The sequence below is a fragment of the Numenius arquata genome, chromosome 3 (assembly GCF_964106895.1).
Source record: "Numenius arquata chromosome 3, bNumArq3.hap1.1, whole genome shotgun sequence".
Lineage (NCBI taxonomy): Eukaryota > Metazoa > Chordata > Aves > Charadriiformes > Scolopacidae > Numenius > Numenius arquata.
In genome coordinates, this window is record NC_133578.1 from 34,350,323 (window position 1) to 34,367,317 (window position 16,995).

Consider the following 16,995-nt stretch of genomic DNA (forward strand, 5'->3'; position numbering starts at 1 on the left):
GGCAGGTCTATCCCTGCACAGTCACATAAATTCTGGGTGACAGCACAAAAATAGATCCCCAGTTTATCCACAGACCTGGTCTATGGAGGCTCCTTCTCCTAAATCTTTGCCACCCTTCCAGGAGTGGCCGTGCTGCTCATGAACTCTACCTTTCTGCTTAGGCTGCTGGCATTTGTCATGGGCTTTGTGCTGCAGACATGACTATACCACCGCATAAACCATAAACCAAGGAGTACAATAAGCTAGTAATGGTGCTACTCACGTAATGCCTCAACCTGCCCACTAATAGTGGAAATAAAAAGGAAAACATGGTTTCACTGATTATTTTTTTTTTCCATTTATCCTGTAAGGTCATCTTACTGCTGAACATTTTCGTGCTATTAACTGATGCAGTAAGTTTTTGTGCTTGTTAAGGAATAGGGTTATATAAAAGGTAGCATCTATCTTGCATAAATACTGTATCTCCTCCTGCAGGACTTGGAAACTTTGCAGTTGCCCTCATCTTAGCTTCCAGCAAGGTCCTTAGGTGGGTGCCCTCCGGTTCATGCTGAGCTACAGCAGAGGCCTGAGGACTGCCTCGCTACAGGCTTGGGAAGGCAGAAATACCTTTGCACATGTCAGGAGGGGTATTTTGACAACTAGCTCTGAGCCAGATTTTCTTTTTTCTTTCACTTATAAAGAAACAAGCAAACACAGGGATGAGCCCTGGTTGTGCAAGTTTTAAGGATCAGCTCAGCGGTGAAAATTGCAGATCAGGGAGTGCTACTGCAGAAATATTAAATTCTTCTGGGGCACGAGCTGTGAAGGGGGATTGAGGATTGCCCTTTGCATAGAGGCTGACCACTGAGCTGGTGGAGGAAGAGGCAGATAAGGAGCCATCTATCATGGCTCCCAATCACAAGGGTACAGCCTGGCTGAACATGGGTTTTGATGGCCAGTTTTGGCACCTGACTGAGCTGGCTCCTTCTGAAACCCCATTACAGAGGATGAGCTTCTATCTTCTCGACTTCTAAGCTCTGGGGCTGTGCCTGCTCTCAGTTACACGTGTGTAACCTGCATTAGCACCACAGAAATAAACAGAAAGGAGTATAACATAGAAGAAAAGCAGAGTGGGAGAAGAAAACTGCGCTTCTCTTGTTGAATTCAGTAAAAGGTAGACCTTCACTGTCATTTTTACAGTAAAGCCACTTTACACCATCCTGATTATGTAAATGGGACATAAAGTAAATTGGACTTTCACTCGCTCTGACACTCCTTTCCATTGCCAGAATGATTTACAGAAGCCTTAGTGTAAATTAGAACCAGGACCAGTCTGCGGTCCATGTTTTAGGATTTAAACCCAGTCATTCCCCAAGATAATTGTGGTGCAGTCAAGACTAGGAGCAGCTTCCTAAAATTGGTTAATACCCAGATTTGAGTTTCTTCAGTGGCTTAAATGGCGTGGCATATTATCTCCTCTATAGTCTGCCTAAAAGATAGATTTGATGTCTGCGAGTAAAGACATGAAATTGCTATAGGCTTCCACTCTTATAGCCTGCCACCTATTTGATTTATGTGATAAGTGATCTCAGATGACCCTCCAAGGCACTGAACCATTAGAGAGTTATGTTGCACAGCGATAAGAAATCTTCAGAGATACCTAAATCTTCTTTTACCACTGGGAGTTTCATCTGTTCTGGAATAAAGAACATTTTTATGTATGATGTTGCTATCTTGCTAGCCATACTAATATTCAAAAGGATACACAGACTTAAATCAATAGCAAAGTGACAAAGACCTTAAAACTGAAGTAGTCACCAAGTGGATGCTAGACAGCTCTTTTAGGTTTTATCTTTGTTCCTTGCATTCTGTTTCTGAAAGATGAGTAGCTGTAAGGGTTCACATTCAAGTCTTCTTTTAATCTTTCCACCAGGTAGAAAGCTGGCAAAAGCATTCTTTCGGTGTGGAAAGTCCTAGAAAGTCACATCACCCATTTGGGAATTGCTTATTGTAGGCTTTGTGAAACCGTGGGTTGGATCCTTCCTTATTTTTTTTCTCTGACTTTCTCTAAATTCAGTGATCCAGATTCCTCTCTGCCTAGAATGAATAAAACCTCAGGTGGGATGTGGATTCTTGACAGAGGTCAGGGAAAGCACAAACAGGTAATTTCTCTGGTTTATGTCCAACTGTAGCATCTTCCCCTGCAGAGGAAAGCACTGCTGACTCATATTCCTCTACCTAAACCTATATCTAATGCAGTATTTGCTTGACAGAATTTGCTGTAAGTGCCGTGTTACAGCATGTATATAGTCCATATGTTGCATCCATCAGATTATCATTGCGTTGTGTGTTTAGTGCAGCAAGCATGATGTATCCAGCAGTAAGCTCCTGATTCAGGCAGTATGGAATACAGCTTCTGCCCAGACATACAAGAGGAACAGGAAGGGCCAGAAACAGTCCCTACTTTTCAGCGGAGCCCGAAGATGCTGGGGCTCTCTGCAGGTTCTTGGGGAGAGGGTGTTTGGCAGTCCACAGAAGGGGTGAAGAGGGTTTCAAGCCTGGCTGCTCCCCTCCCTTCTGGCACGTAGGGCCAGCAGGCCACAAGCAGCTCACGCTTGACTCTCCCCCTGAGTAACCTTTGATGGCCATTTTTCTGACAAATAAGAAAAGCGTTATGATATTGGGTACTTTCCTGGACTGCAGCTTCCCATCTCCCTTGACACAGCACTGAGGTTTAATGATGTGTGTGGCCAGGCAAGTCTACCTGAGAGAGGAATCGGACATCATCTTTTTCTATTTCTTCTTGATCCTGAAAAATCTTCTGGTCCTTGCAATTAGGACTACAGTAGTCTCCTTCCAGGCTCTGTAATAACATCCTTAATTGGTGACCTGTCACATTGCATCCATCCAGCTGTGGGCATGTCCACTTAGTTGTTTTGTTCGTGCTGTTGGGCATATTGAAATACATGAGAGCAGGGACTGATGCCACAAAAGCTTTGGCAGCATCGCAGGCATGTTTTTACAGCAAGCTGTATCTATTCCTTGAAAATTCTCCTGCAAGGAAGTGATTTCTCTTTAAAATTAAATTAATGCAAGGCAGAGATGAATAGTCCCCACGTGCTATTTGGCTTTTTACTCAAAGCTGTTTATGAGGGGAAGCTCTTGGCAAAATTAAATGAGCCTCCTCTTCTTCAAGCTGGCAAATACTGTCAATGCTGGTCATCTTACACCTTCATAAATCTGCAGTGCTGGCATCCCACACACACCAGGCACACATCAAATTTTGTAGGGGGACCGCACAAGGGTGCAATAATCACAGCTGTTTCATGTCAGCATTCAGGAAGCTTACAATAGGGTTTTATTCAATGAGCCATCCCTTTTGAAATGCCATTAGAGATATTTGCTAGGAGAAACTGGCCTCGACTAATCGCATTTAATTTTTTATCAAATGCACTGTGGGAGCAGCAGGGATATGCATGAGACAGAAACAAGCAAATGGTGTTTATTTAGAATAAATAAACTTTGAGTAAGAATTTAATCCCTTCCTCCCCCCCCCCCCACCCCCCGCCACAGTTGTACAAATACAGGCAAGTCCCCGCAGAGGTCTGTAGGGGATCATGTCCTTCAGACCCAGGTGCGCTTGGGGCTTCCCAAGACTTCCAGTTGCACCCGCTGAAAGGAGAGAACTGCAATCAGGTAGCTGCAGAAGATAATGCTGTTCCTGTGAAACCATTCCCATCCCATCCACTTTTAGCCACCATAAATGAGGTTCAGAGGGTGTGAAGGCTGCCCATCTCGCCAGGGGAGGCCTCCAAGCCCCCAGACTGGGTGGCAGCTGGGGAAGGCTGGTTTCTAAGACCTTGAGCTGTGCGAAGTGAGAGGGACGTGGCTTCGCATGGGCCCACTCCTCTCCTCACAGCAGTAGCCCCTCGTCGGCAGGGCTACCAGAGCTGTTCCGTGTTGGGCCCTGTGTTGGGGTAATTGCAACTGAAGAATTAGTGGTGGTGGGGAAAGGAAAGAAGCCAAAAGAGGATGGGAAGGAAGGCATGACAGGAAGCAAGACAGGAGGGGGAAAAAGCAAAGAGGGAACTAGAGAGAGCAGCAGCGCTTAGAAATAATGTGAAACAATTTTTATACTGGTTGTTTACTGAACTCACGGCATTTCCCAGATACTGTTTCCTTGCACTAATTAAGACTGTATCGAGGGCAGAATCAAAACCTTCAGCACAAGGTGGGGATGAGCTCAAGCACAGGGCCTCCTGCAAGAGCGAGGTGTTTCAGAAGTGCTTCTTTCCTGTCTGACATAAACTCAGCATTGGACAGGACTGGAAAATCATGAATCAGTCCTACCAAAGTAATTAGTTTTTAAAAATTATAAACTTGATAATTTCTGGTATTTTTATATTCACAAGCTTTTTCTCCACATCCCTAAAGCTTAGACGTCCCTTTCAGAACAAATATACACAGAAACTGAGATCCTTATACTGTCATATAATCCACCAGCTGTGATTTTAAGGAAAAATATAACCTGAGAGTTGCATTAGAAGAGAGCTGGAAAACACTGCCAATTGAGTCTGACTGGCATCAAAGCAGTGCCGGGCTGTATCTACACGGTCTTTAGCAAGAAGGTAAGAGAACATTCTATCAGCAATCTGAGCTGGGTGGATACATCTAGTTCCTCCCCAAAAACCCTGTTAGGTGTTTGCATCATGCTGAACTTGTCCCATTAACCTTTTCCAGCACTTGGCTGAAAATGACAACGTGGAGGTACCCAAGACAGGGCCTGAAGCAATATGAACGCAGGGAAAGGTGGTCTGCTTTCCAGACCAGTGGCCAGCTCAAGTATTGTACAACCCTGGCGCTGTTTGAATAACCTGCCCATCCATAGTGGAGAGATGGTTTCAAGGACTGACCCTTGGTGGTATGGAGACACTGATCAAAGGCCCCTTAACATGAAGGAGAATATTTCGGGTCCCCTTGAATAGTTCTGAGTCGGGTCCTGAGCTGGGTAGAGACACTGTTTTCTTGTCTGATAAGAAATTTCCCTGGTGTGTTTGTGTGGGGGAGAGAGAGAAAATTTGTATTTATTGAGGTGGAGCCAGACAGCAGGAGTAAAGCAGAATAAGGCATGTCAGAGTTTGGATTTATTGCCGATACAGTAGGCCATTTTCTTTTCATTTTGACCATAGTGCTGTTCTGAGCCTCCGCCAGACTTCGAGAGCAGAGTCATTCATGAGTTGACCCCCTGCTTCACACCCTTCATTTTTCTCACTTTGCAGGTTTTGGCTGAGCTAATGCTTTCAGGAAAAAAGACCTATTGATTAGAGTGAAGTCGCTTCCAGCATCTGGGCCTTCATTGGTCATGTTTGTGAGGTGTTTTTAGCCATTTGGTAGAGGTGCAGGTAGTGTTTGTTCTAACATATTTAGTAAATTCTGCTGGCTTCTCTGCCCTCATTTCTCAGAGCTTTCTCACTTCATCCACTTGCCTTGTCACCTGCCCAGAGCAGTCCTGTTAGGACTGAAGCATGTGGCGAGATCACCTCAGCTGCTCGGAAGAGCATTCTTCTCCTCCTCCACATTTTAATTTGCACATTGTTTTTCATTCCAAAATACACAAATAGCCATCAACCCTCATCTCCACATGATTTTTGTTATTACTTAGATCTATAGCTAAAAGCAAGTGGATATCCTGTTTGGATGAGCTAGAGCAAGCTTTGTTTGAAGTACTTCTTTGAACAATAGCTAAGGTGTCCCACCATGAGGAGTCAAGTCAGAATCAGGAGTTGTGATGAGCACACATCTGATCATATAAATCAAAGGAAGAATGCATAATATGAAAAACAACCATAACAATGTATTATAGTCATATTTCTGTATATTCAAGTGTGTGATGATGATCTTTTATGGTGTTTCTTTGTTGTGTTCTTCAGTATAGTTAAAATAGATTGAATAAGGATTATTATAATAGTGCTAGTAGTCCTACAAAGCCCCATGAAAACTGAACTGAGACTCCCCTGAGTTTGCCCTGTTGCCTTCGGAGGCATGTTAGCAAAGAGAGTGAGAGATTTCTGTTGCCACCTAATTGTCTCTCATGCTCATAGCTCACCAGCTACTCTTTACACTTCGCTTTACTCCTCACAGTATGGTCCATCAGACAAGTTATGTGCATGTCCCTTGTGTCACTTAGGAAACAGATGACGCTTTGTAACTCAGACCAAGACTGTGAGGTGCTGTGCTTGTTCCTAACCATCCCACTGGAACTGCTATTCTGGAAATAGCAAAAGGTTTATTTCCATCCTGCCTTTGACACTGGTAGAACATCTTGGGAAGACTGAGCAAGCGTTACCCAGATGTGCAAGCACAGAGATGTTGGTGTCCATTTGTTAAAACAGCTAAACTACCAGTTATCAACACTTAGTAGAGCATGAGTCTGGGAAGATGTGTGTATAAAGTCATAGCATGATTTGTTGGGGTTGTAGCACCTCCAGAAGACTCTTGACTCAAAGAGATTGAAGTGTAAAGAGAAACTAGAGCTGTCTACAGCAGGGGGACAATTTGAGGCTTTTAGTTTTCTCTTGATATTACAGGGCCTAAGTACAGAGTCAGACCAATCTACTGATGACACTTTCAGTCTAGTTTTTCAGCTATGGAAACAAAGTAAAATGTCTCAAAACCAGTTTCTTTCCTGTAGGGTTTGCAAGCAGTGCAGATATTCTTGAAATCACAACTGTCTGATCTGAGTGCAGTGAGAATGCCAGAAAAGGACCAAATGATTAAAACAGGAGCTGTTGTGGTTACCACAGTCCATTGACTCTGTAAATTGTGTGTAGTGCCTTCGCAGCTAAAGAATTTATATTGCTTAGGAGATTGAGATAGTCTCTGAAGTGACTTTCAGATAGTGTTAGTGACCTTCTAACCCATGTTAGCACATTTCCTTGAACTCTGGAAGTTGTTAATCTTGCTAATACAAATAAAAACTAGAAGGTTAACATTTCTCAGTTGTATGAGTAATAAGCAGTGGGCTTCAGTGATTAGCCTCCCTGGAGCCCCACTACACTCCTACAGGGTCTTGGTGTTAAACCTCCACCGTTGCTAACGAGAGCTATGTAACGAACATGAGAAAAAGAAACGTACTCCTTTTGTTTTTAGAAGGGAAATCCAGAAACTAGCTTATTTTTGCTAACATTTTTTTAAAGTTGGGATGTGAATGCAAGTGCAAATCAGCAAGTGCAGTGAGGAAAAAAAAGGAAAAAAGGGTCACCTTAGAAAATGAGCATCCTCTAGTCCTCAAGCTAAAAAAGCAGCAGAAAATATTGGGAAAATAACTCTTTCTAAGATGTCCAGCTTTATCAAAGCACTTATCTGCACAGCATGGAGAAAACAAGCCCCTGTGCATGTTAGTCCTGGAGTGAGTGCACATGCCAGTGTATATGTTTGTTTAGGGATAGAAAACATACTTTAAGGAAATGTGAAGAATAGTATCATCTGTGGTTACTGAAAACAGGGGGAAAAAAGAGAGGGAGAGATAAATAGCTATCTTTTTTAGTCAAGACTGCTTTGTGCTTGGACATTTAATGACAAAGTGCACATTGACTATGGAATGCTGGATGCAGAGCTTCTTCAGAAAAATATGAAGGAGTGCCCTATTATTTTCTACTGGAAATTAAGAACTGCATTATGCCTCAGTATGGATGTTCCTCTCTAAATCAGTTATTTCTCTTCAACACACTCAATCTTTCAAATGCCTTCCTTTAATAACTTAAGTAGCTATTTTACCCAGCTTGTGATGTGGAATTGTGTGAAGTCCCTGGTCAAACCACACCTGCTGGACAGCTATAAATGGAAACATTACGGGGTGGGGGGGAAATAGGGCATATGTTTTTAATTAAAAGGAAATATAAGGGAAGCAATTTACAGAATAACAAAATAAAGGAATTATAACTCTTTTCCATAAAGAATATATTCTGACCCTTCTGAACTGCAGCAATTGTTATATTCTTGGTAGGTGCAGAGTGCTTGGCTGTCATAAGAAGTCTTCTGCCCATAAGTCCCCTTGTCCTTTGCATGCAGTCATTTGTTACGTGTCCTGTCTAATGTCTTAACCACTGGAAATCCCCTGCCAAGACTGGCTGTCGAAGTTATCGCTTCCATAAAAGAGATTTCTATATTTAAAATGTAAATGAAACTTGGTAAAGAAAATGCAGGCTTGGATGCAGCTGCAGAGAAGTGGAGAGGAGCTGTACAGCACCATCAGCCTCCCAGTACGTTGGGTCAGGGTCACACACGCATCACATGGAGATGCTAATGGTGGTCGGACATGGCACATAGACACCTTGTCCACCCTTGTACATTGGCTCTCAGTTGTTTAAGGAAACAGAAAAACCACAGATCAGACCCTCCCTTCAAAGCCTGACAATACAGTAGAACAAAAATCCAGTGTATGTTTTCCGAGTTTCCCTTTGGTTTTTTGTACATTAATTTTATGGATATAAAGGTGAGCAAACTCCTATGAGTAGGGCAAAACCCTCTTTTTTTTTTTTTTTTTTTTTTTTCCTTTTAGGATAATCAGAATGCTCCTCATTGGAGATTTTTTTCAGTTTAATATAGTCTAAATTCAAGCATGACTGATAAGAAATTGCTGCAGCAAAACTTCTTAGACAAGCTGCCTACTTTTGGTATTTCTGTGTTGATATCACTCTATTATCTGAGCCTATAATGATCTTTTAATTTACTTGTTTCCATATTCTCTGTTGGTAGACAGTGGTGTTATCCCCATTTTACACAGTAGGAAACATCACAGAGGGTAAATAACTTGTCAAGGGTAAGAAAGCAAGTTTGGAAAACAGGCATTGGGGTCGCACTTGCTCTTCTAGGGGAAAAAGTCCTTTTTCCTCCAACAGCTTTGTGAAAGTTTGGTTCTCTTGTCCTTTCTTGAGTACATAAGAAAAGCAGCCTATTCAAAGTCAGAGCACTCAAAACCTAAAACCTCCGGTAACAATCCAGTTAGCCAGTAACACCCAGGTTAATGGTTTCATGCAGTGGCTGTACAACATCAGGCAGGTGATTTGTCCCATCAGTGTCACTGGGGCTAAGAACAAACTTCAGTGTATCCACCAGCTTTAGCAGGTTGGACCCAAATGTGCAGTAAGCCTGCACCACAGTGCTGATTCCAAATGAAGGAGAGAAATGAAAGGATGACACTGCAGAGGCTGTTTATGCAGATAACAGCATCAGTCAAAGCTGATTGATACTGAAAGTCTGGGTTGGTTTAATTATTCTGTAACTGGCAGAAGGATATCGCTAGGTACAGTGTCTTGCTAGAAAGCAGCATCTTTCAAAAGATATCAAAAGGTGCTTATATACTTTAATACAAAAGTAGATAATGTTTCTTTTGAATCTTTTAAGATACTCTCTTCTTGGTGACTACCTTAGTGGTCTCTTTCTCTCAGTACTTGGACGTCAATATTTTTCACAGTCCTCTTACACCCGTATTTTTGTTTTCCCCTTAGTCCTTTCATGTTTTTGACTTAAGGGCCAGGTACAAACCTTACACAATTGCAGACGTTGGCATTGACTTTCCTGGATTTCAAATTTAACCTATGCTGGAGATTGTCCCTTCCTCTGAACAGCATTAAATCTTTCCTGCCAGAGATAACTAGTCCTTGGGGCTCATAGCTGTACTTCTGAAGAGAAAAATGTTTTGCCTTTGGAATGGACTAGGTAGCGTGTGATGCTATCAATACTCCTACATTATTTTCCCAGGGAGCAAAGCAGTGAGGCTCGGTGGTGACACAACCTTCCCAGGCTGCAGCTTAAAGGGGTCGTTGTTTAAGTAGAAAAGGAAGAGGAAGGGTCTTTCTCCAGTTTCCCTTTTAACTCCATAGTTTATCACAGACCAACATGGAAATCTCTGTGTTGGCTTCATTCAAAAATACTGTCTGTTGGCCGGGCATTGGCTCTGTGAGCACCGCATTAAGCTGACATGGTGAATAGATTTTTCTAGAGAGAGAGAAGTGCTTTGCTACAGTGCTGTCTTTACTAATGTATATTCTTCTGCTTTCCATCAAACAGTCAATGAAGGCTCAGGTGAAACCAATCAAAAAGAGACATCGACCTGTGACATTTGCCAGTTTGGGGCAGAGTGTGACGAAGATGCAGAGGATGTTTGGTACGGTAATTTGGTCTACTCTTCTATTTTAATGAATGTTGTATTATTTAAAGGTACTGTGGTTTAGAGAGGCATTACAAATATGAGATATTCAATTTTCTGCACCCAGAGATTCATCGCACAGTGATTGAGATGGTTATTACTCTGAAAAAATGTATAAAACAGTCTGGTTTATAATTTTGGAACATGCACAATTTAAAGTCTAGAAACACAGTTATCCATTTTGTTGCTGTTATAACTTATGTTATTCCATCTGGGGTTTTACAGCTTTATACTTTGGTAAAAATAGAATTGGGAAAAATAATTGACCTAAAGCTTTTCCAGTTAAAAAGTATCATTAGTATTATCATTGTGTTAATTCATGTGTGGCGTTGAAAATACTGGGAAATCTGTCTCACTTTTTCCTACTTACTGAAGTTGAGGATTTCAAACCTGCAAATGTTTGAAATAATTCGAGTGTACATTTCTCAATGGAAATTGGTTTATTTTTTATTTTTTAAAACAGTTTTCAAAAGTATGCAGGGTTTTTTTATTATTATTACTTTAAACTTGAACCACATAAGCTGAAGGGAAATAATTCTGTGTACTCAGAAATTATTTTTTTTTCATTTTGCCTAGATACTATGCAAACATGTATTAAGCCAACTTTAAACTAGTCGTTTCATTGTGATTTTGGAACAGCTAATAGATCAAAAAGGTCACTATTCACAGAGCTGTACTTCTAACACTTCCTTTATGCCAAGCCTCATATTTCTATCAAAGTAATTAATAAAAATTTAGAGAGACAACAAAATAATCATGTAAATGTTAGAGCTGTTGTCTGGATGATGATTCTGAAGCTGTGGGCTGGTGGTGGCTAAAAGATGGATACAGAAACTGGGTAGTGAGATGTCAGTAAAGCAATATTGCCTGAATTCTAACTTGGATGGTAGGAATGGAGCCAGAGAGGAGTCAATGAATGAATGAATGAATGGTGAACATGATAATTGGCCCCAATGTTGGGCTGACCTCATCCAGGCAAGGCACCCATGCACTGTTGGTCAGGCATGAAATTATGAACATTTCTGCTATCCAGTGAAGAAACTTAGGAATATGATCATGGTCATCCATTTGTGCTCATTTTGGTTTTGTCTTGCCAGGCTTTTAATAACCTCCAGTTCTAGTCTTTAAAAAAACACCAAGTAAAGAAGCCACAGGGGCCTTACTCTGGCTCTAGTCATCAAAAGAAATTGTGGTGTTGAAAAACAGGAGCAAGATGCATCATGGTTATAGGTTTGCAGTAACGTAATGAGATTTGTGTGGAAGAAATTGCTTAATTTTGACTTTGCTTCAGAAAATCATGCCAGGTGTCAGGATTTTCATTCTCTCCTTGACCGGTTGTCCTTGAGAGTTTTGGTGGTGCATTGTAGAAACAAAACTGTGGTAAAATTAATATATCAAAATTCACAGTCTAGTGCTCATGTTTTCATAATTAAGTGCACTTCCAAATTGGAAGGCAGGCTAAGAGAGGGGCAAGGAATAAAATTAGCTACAAGATAACATTATTAATCATAAGCACCGAGTAGCAGTGTTTATTTTTTTCCAGAAATAGCTTGTTAAAATAGCCTGATCCACCTTACCCCAGTAATGTTCCCACTGCAGCTTTTGCACTATCTAATTCCTTCCCTTTGAAACAACTTGGCTTATACAGGGCAGCGTAATGACTGCGGGAGCTGAAGTTCTCAATCTTTATTGACAGACAGTCTTTCTGCAGGGAAAGATGCTTCTCAGGGTGGGAAGCAGAGAAGGGCACTTACTGGGAAGATGCTTCCAGACAACTGTTAAAAGGCAGGAAAGCAGATTTCCAACCAGAAGTACAAAGACCATGTAAAGCCTGTTAAAGGTCTGCTTTGAAGTAAACAACTTCATATGCCGTAACAGAGCCCTGTTTTCCTGTCCCTGCCCCCTCATTAGTCTTGGATAAACGTCTTTCTGAAAAATGAGCCTTCTGGGTGTTAGCTCTTTGTTATTCTTATTTCTAGAATAAAAGCGGGCTATGTATGGGGGACCTAGATCGCTCTTTCAAATGTACATTAATTGAATTTCCATGTTTGGCACCCGATAGATATATTCCCTCACTCCCCCTGCCAAGATTCGGTGTGCAGAAAATGTCCTTAGATTAAGTGGGAAAAGAAATTTCAGTTTATTATTTGATCACTATTTTTACGTGGATCAAATTTCGTATGTAAGCAGGGCTCCTTTAGCTATATCATCTGACTGATGAGGTTTGTAAAATCCAAATGGGGTCAGTGGGTCCCAGCAGTCCCGGGACCCGTTGTTATAGGGTGACGAGCACAGCACCAGCAGTGTCCCCTATCAATCAGAAACAGTTTGATGGTGCAGGGTCAATGCCTGATCCATTCCAGGTAAGAGGGATGCAAGCTGGTAGCAGAGCCAGACCACAGAGAGCTGGAGATGCAAGGCTGGCTGTTCGCCTAATATTTCTAGGGTGCCAGAGTAGATCAGACAAGAGAGCACAGGTGTGATAGCAGATGTGGTTGGGCTGCTGATGATTTAAAGCGACAATTAACATTATTCTGCATTGCCACAGTCTGTTATTTTGCAGTCCCTTGTCTCTGGTTTAACTCTTTCTTTTTTTCTTTTTCTTTTTTTTTTTTTTTTTTGGTTATTCATTGCCAGTTGTCACTCAGCTAAATTGTGCTATTGTACTGTGTCACCATTATTTTTAAATCTTCTTATTTGCGTAAAACCAATCTGTTAATGGCTAGACTCCTGGGATTCTGATAGAGGGTTTGTCACATAGAAGACTACTCAAAGGGGTAAGATATGTGTGTGAGCATTTTCTGGAAAGTACAAAGAAAAGGCAGAAAAGAACCCACTGTAATAACAGGTTTTCTGCGGCATGGTAAAGCACACATGTATTATTATCCTATTCTCCCATCTAATATCATGAGAGTGAATGCAATTTGGCATTCCATTAGTGAATCTCTTTCTCTAGGTTAAAAACAAAGACTGTTCAGTTGAAAGTCTTTAACATCTTGCTACTTTAATACGTGAAAGCTTCTTGTCACTAAGAGGATCGTGTATTACTGGCATTATTCCCACCTTTAATGCATTTTGCACCAGTGGGCTTCATGAATATTTAAAGCAGGGCAGTGGCTGTGCTCTTTAGCACTGGATTGCAATCTATTGGTAAATCAGACATTTGGTGTTGCTTACTTTGGGTTTTATTTCTGAGCTGGCTAAGGAATAATTGATTTTGTAGGACAGGGCTACTCAACATAACACCCCGAGAGATATACTTAAAAGGAAATGAAGAATGAAGCGTAACATTCTGAACCGTGGTGTATTTCTAAGATCTTCCAAAAAGCATCTATGAAATACTCACTCACTGTATATAAATAGTACTCACCAAATGGAGTGCCTGCTCATCTGCTGAAGTGGCTTAGTGTCAGTGCATAACCACATCAGAAACCTGGATTCCAGTATTAATCTCCTCCTTATGGGCCACTGGGGAAATAAGAGCACTCTCTACACTGGGCAAACCATGCTTTGGATAGATGCTGGACAGCTATTTCGGAGGTCCACGATGTGTCCAAGTAAGTGGAAGGAGATAAATAATAGGAAAAACCCTTCTATTGAATTTCCTGTTGGAAAACGCTGAGAAGAGAGGACAGGAGTATTTTCTTAAAACAAGATTAAAGCCTGCAAACCTCTGACTAGTAGAGTTAATCAAAATCAAAATGATGAATTGGGGTTAAATATGCATGCTTTTCCTTTGAATTTCAATACCAGCGGGTCAGTCAGCAGCAGTCTTAAAGTGCAGCGTTGCCCAGAATAAGATGCAGTTTCCTAGCTATGACAGACACACAGAGATGTATGATGTGCGTGGGGGAGAGTCTTCCCCTGCAGCCCGGCAGTGTCCAAGGAGGTGAGGAGGCCACCTCTGCAGATTGCTTCTCTGCTTTCCCCTTTCTCCCTCCCGGAGGTTGCAGGTGGAGGAGAGAAGCAGCAGCATTCTCGGCAGGAGGTGCCTAACCTTGAAACGGGCCACTTGGGGGGTTTAATCAGTGATAAAAAAGGGGCATAAATACCCCTGCTGCTTCTCGCAACTTGGTCCTGCACACCCCAATGACTCCTCCTTGCCAGAACATAGGGTTTTGTGCTCTGCCAGAGGCACCATGCTTGTGGTAGGCAAGTTTCCTCCCTGCACACAAGCCTGGCCCACTCAGGAGAGGCCTTTTCCATTTCTCGCAAGTGGACGAGGATCCCACTGGGCAGGTTCAGCTCAGGAGAAGATGCTGAAGCCATTCTGTGGGGACACTGTGTCCCTGATGACCCAAAGCTGGGAGCTTGGAGGAAGGCATCCAGGACTGAATGAAGGGGCTTGGCATGTTCAGTGTCTAGGTCAGTGGGTGAAGGAAGGAGCATCGGTCTCAGGCGTGCTGTGCAGCTGGGTGGTATTCCCAACTGAGGTGTTGATGTTGCAGCATAATTACAGCAGATCCCTTGTGTCCTGCGCTTCTTTCCTCATGGCTGAGACAATAAACTCCACTTAGCCACAGCAGACAGACAAACATATACGCACACACAAAATGTATTAAGAAGATGAACTGTTTCAGTCCTTTTGTTTCATATTTTACGGCTAATCACTGATATATATAGTTTGGATAAGTGCTCATATAAGGCAAAACATGAGGATGGTGAAACTGCATTCTCATGCAAATGAGTGGCGCTGGACATGGGAGAGATTTGTGCAAATCATGCAGCTGCCATCTGCAGTGACCCTTACAATCAATATTGCTCTAGGAATCAATATTTATCTTTATTATAGTATAGAAAGAAGAAATACAAAAGAAACTAATGATTTTGCCAGCTTCTCAATCCTCACAGCAATTGGGTCAGTCAGCTTTGGGTCCCTTCCCCCTTCCGTCAGTTGCTCTCAACCAGAGCATCTGCAAACAAGATGCTGTACTACTATAAAGTACTAAAAGGTAGTTTGAAAGCTCACATACATTACACGGGTATTGGCTGCTTCATGTTCAGCAGTGTGTGTAATAACTATGTGTGACCTACTTGTTCCAGATGCAGAAACAACGAGCTTCTTTAACATCTGCAATGTCCCATGCATTATATAGTAGATATATTGCCATTTTCTGCTGCTTTCCTTTCTCTTTTAGAGAAGAAGTAGATATTTGTTCATGGCTACGTATAACACTTAAGGTACTCATTGGACTTGTGGTTCAAAAAAACACAGGAATGGAATCAAATCATCAAAAAAACCACAATCCTGCAATGACTTAAATTTCTGCTTAACTTGAGATCATACCTAAGGCATGAAGTGAAGATGCTGCGGCATAAATCTTCACGTGCAGCTTAGTGGTCATGTCTAATAACAGTTCAGGCAAGGGTTTACAGAGGAAAGTAAAGGCACTGCAGCACTCAGTCTCTGCATTGCACAGGAGGAAACGACCAAGCAGCTTACACCCTCTTACACCCTTATCTTAGCCCAGCTTAATGACAGAGCTACTTCGAGAGCCTGCCCAGAAATTAGCCCAGTTCTGGCTCTGTTAACTGCTAATTTTTCATTTAGGGTGTGTACTGTGCTTAAAAGATTTCGAAATAAAAAGAAAGCAGCTAACTTCCAATGTAACTGTTGAGACATCATGTTGAGATAACTGTAGAGATACCGTGTAGTGGGCTGAGTCAGCAATACTGTAAAAAAGTAGACTAAGCAACTGGAAATTGGTCAATGAAGGGTTTGCAATGAAAGACAAAGCATCAGAAACATTAGAAAAAGCAAGATGTTGCTTACCCGTCTATATGTTATATTTTAATTATTAAGCCTGCACTGAGAAAGGGCCAGATAGGTGGCCGTTATAGGAGGCTGGTCAGCCAGATCTGCTCCCTGGGGTGTGAGAGATGAATAGAGAACCCAGCCATGTTCCTTCATTTGGGCTGTGGGAAGAAATGCCATGTGAACTGGCAAAAAAGTGGGAAAACTAGCAAAGTACAAAATTGTAGGTTGAATTGCGGTCCACAGCATAAACAAGAACAAAGTTGCAGCAGTTCCAGCTTAGCTGAAAGCTTCTGGCTTATTAGCAACCAGTGTCTAGATGTCATGTAAGACTCAGAAAATAAGGTCCCCAGGTGAGCATTGCATGAATGCCACCGTACCTATCAGGTTTCTCACTGGCAAGCTAGTGAGGTATTGTAGGACTCTTTCAGTGGGCAGTTTCAACTTAAAACTACTACAGGTAAAAAAGTGACTTTGTGCCCAACCATAGCCAGAGAAAGATCCCCACTGACTTCTAAAAGACCTTAAGTCAAGCCAAAAATACATGGGTTTCCTCTTTCTCAGCAATGAGTCCACAGTAAGAGCAAGGAAAGATATGGGAACAAGAAGTTAGCTTTATCTTCAGAGGATGTTTCTCTAAGAGCAGCTTGTGGTCCAGTCTTTTTGAGGAGCAGGAGGCAGGAATGAGCACGTTGTATTTCTAAAGTGAATGCAATACTAGAAAGTGCTTGGCTAGAAAGTTAATGCCTGGAAAAATGATGGCTCGCTTGACCACCTGGTGAAATGTTTTGCTCTACATACATTTTATTTGGTTTTAGTTAAAAACAGCCATTTTTCGCAATCAGGTAAGTTTCACAAAATTACCTTGCCATCTTTTCATCCTTCATCCTGTGCCAAAAAAGCCTATTCAATTTTGAAGTGAGACTGATTCCCAACTTCCTTAGGGTGGTGCTTTGGAGAATTTGACCTTTCCATCCATTGAGTCAACACAATCCTTCAGAGGCTTATGTTCATTTGACAAACTCCTGCCTTTCCAGATTCTCAGGATTTA

The 16,995-nt window shown here is 41.9% G+C and overlaps 1 protein-coding gene across 1 annotated transcript in view; it reads left to right on the top strand.

Annotated features, from left to right (window-relative positions):
- Positions 1 to 16,995, top strand: part of TMEFF2 (transmembrane protein with EGF like and two follistatin like domains 2) — a 132,234-nt gene that overhangs the window by 66,542 nt on the left and 48,697 nt on the right. Inside the window, exon 5 of the mRNA XM_074145983.1 lies at positions 10,051 to 10,147. Within this exon, the coding sequence (XP_074002084.1) occupies positions 10,051 to 10,147 (97 nt within the window). The remainder of the gene's footprint in view (positions 1 to 10,050; positions 10,148 to 16,995) is intronic.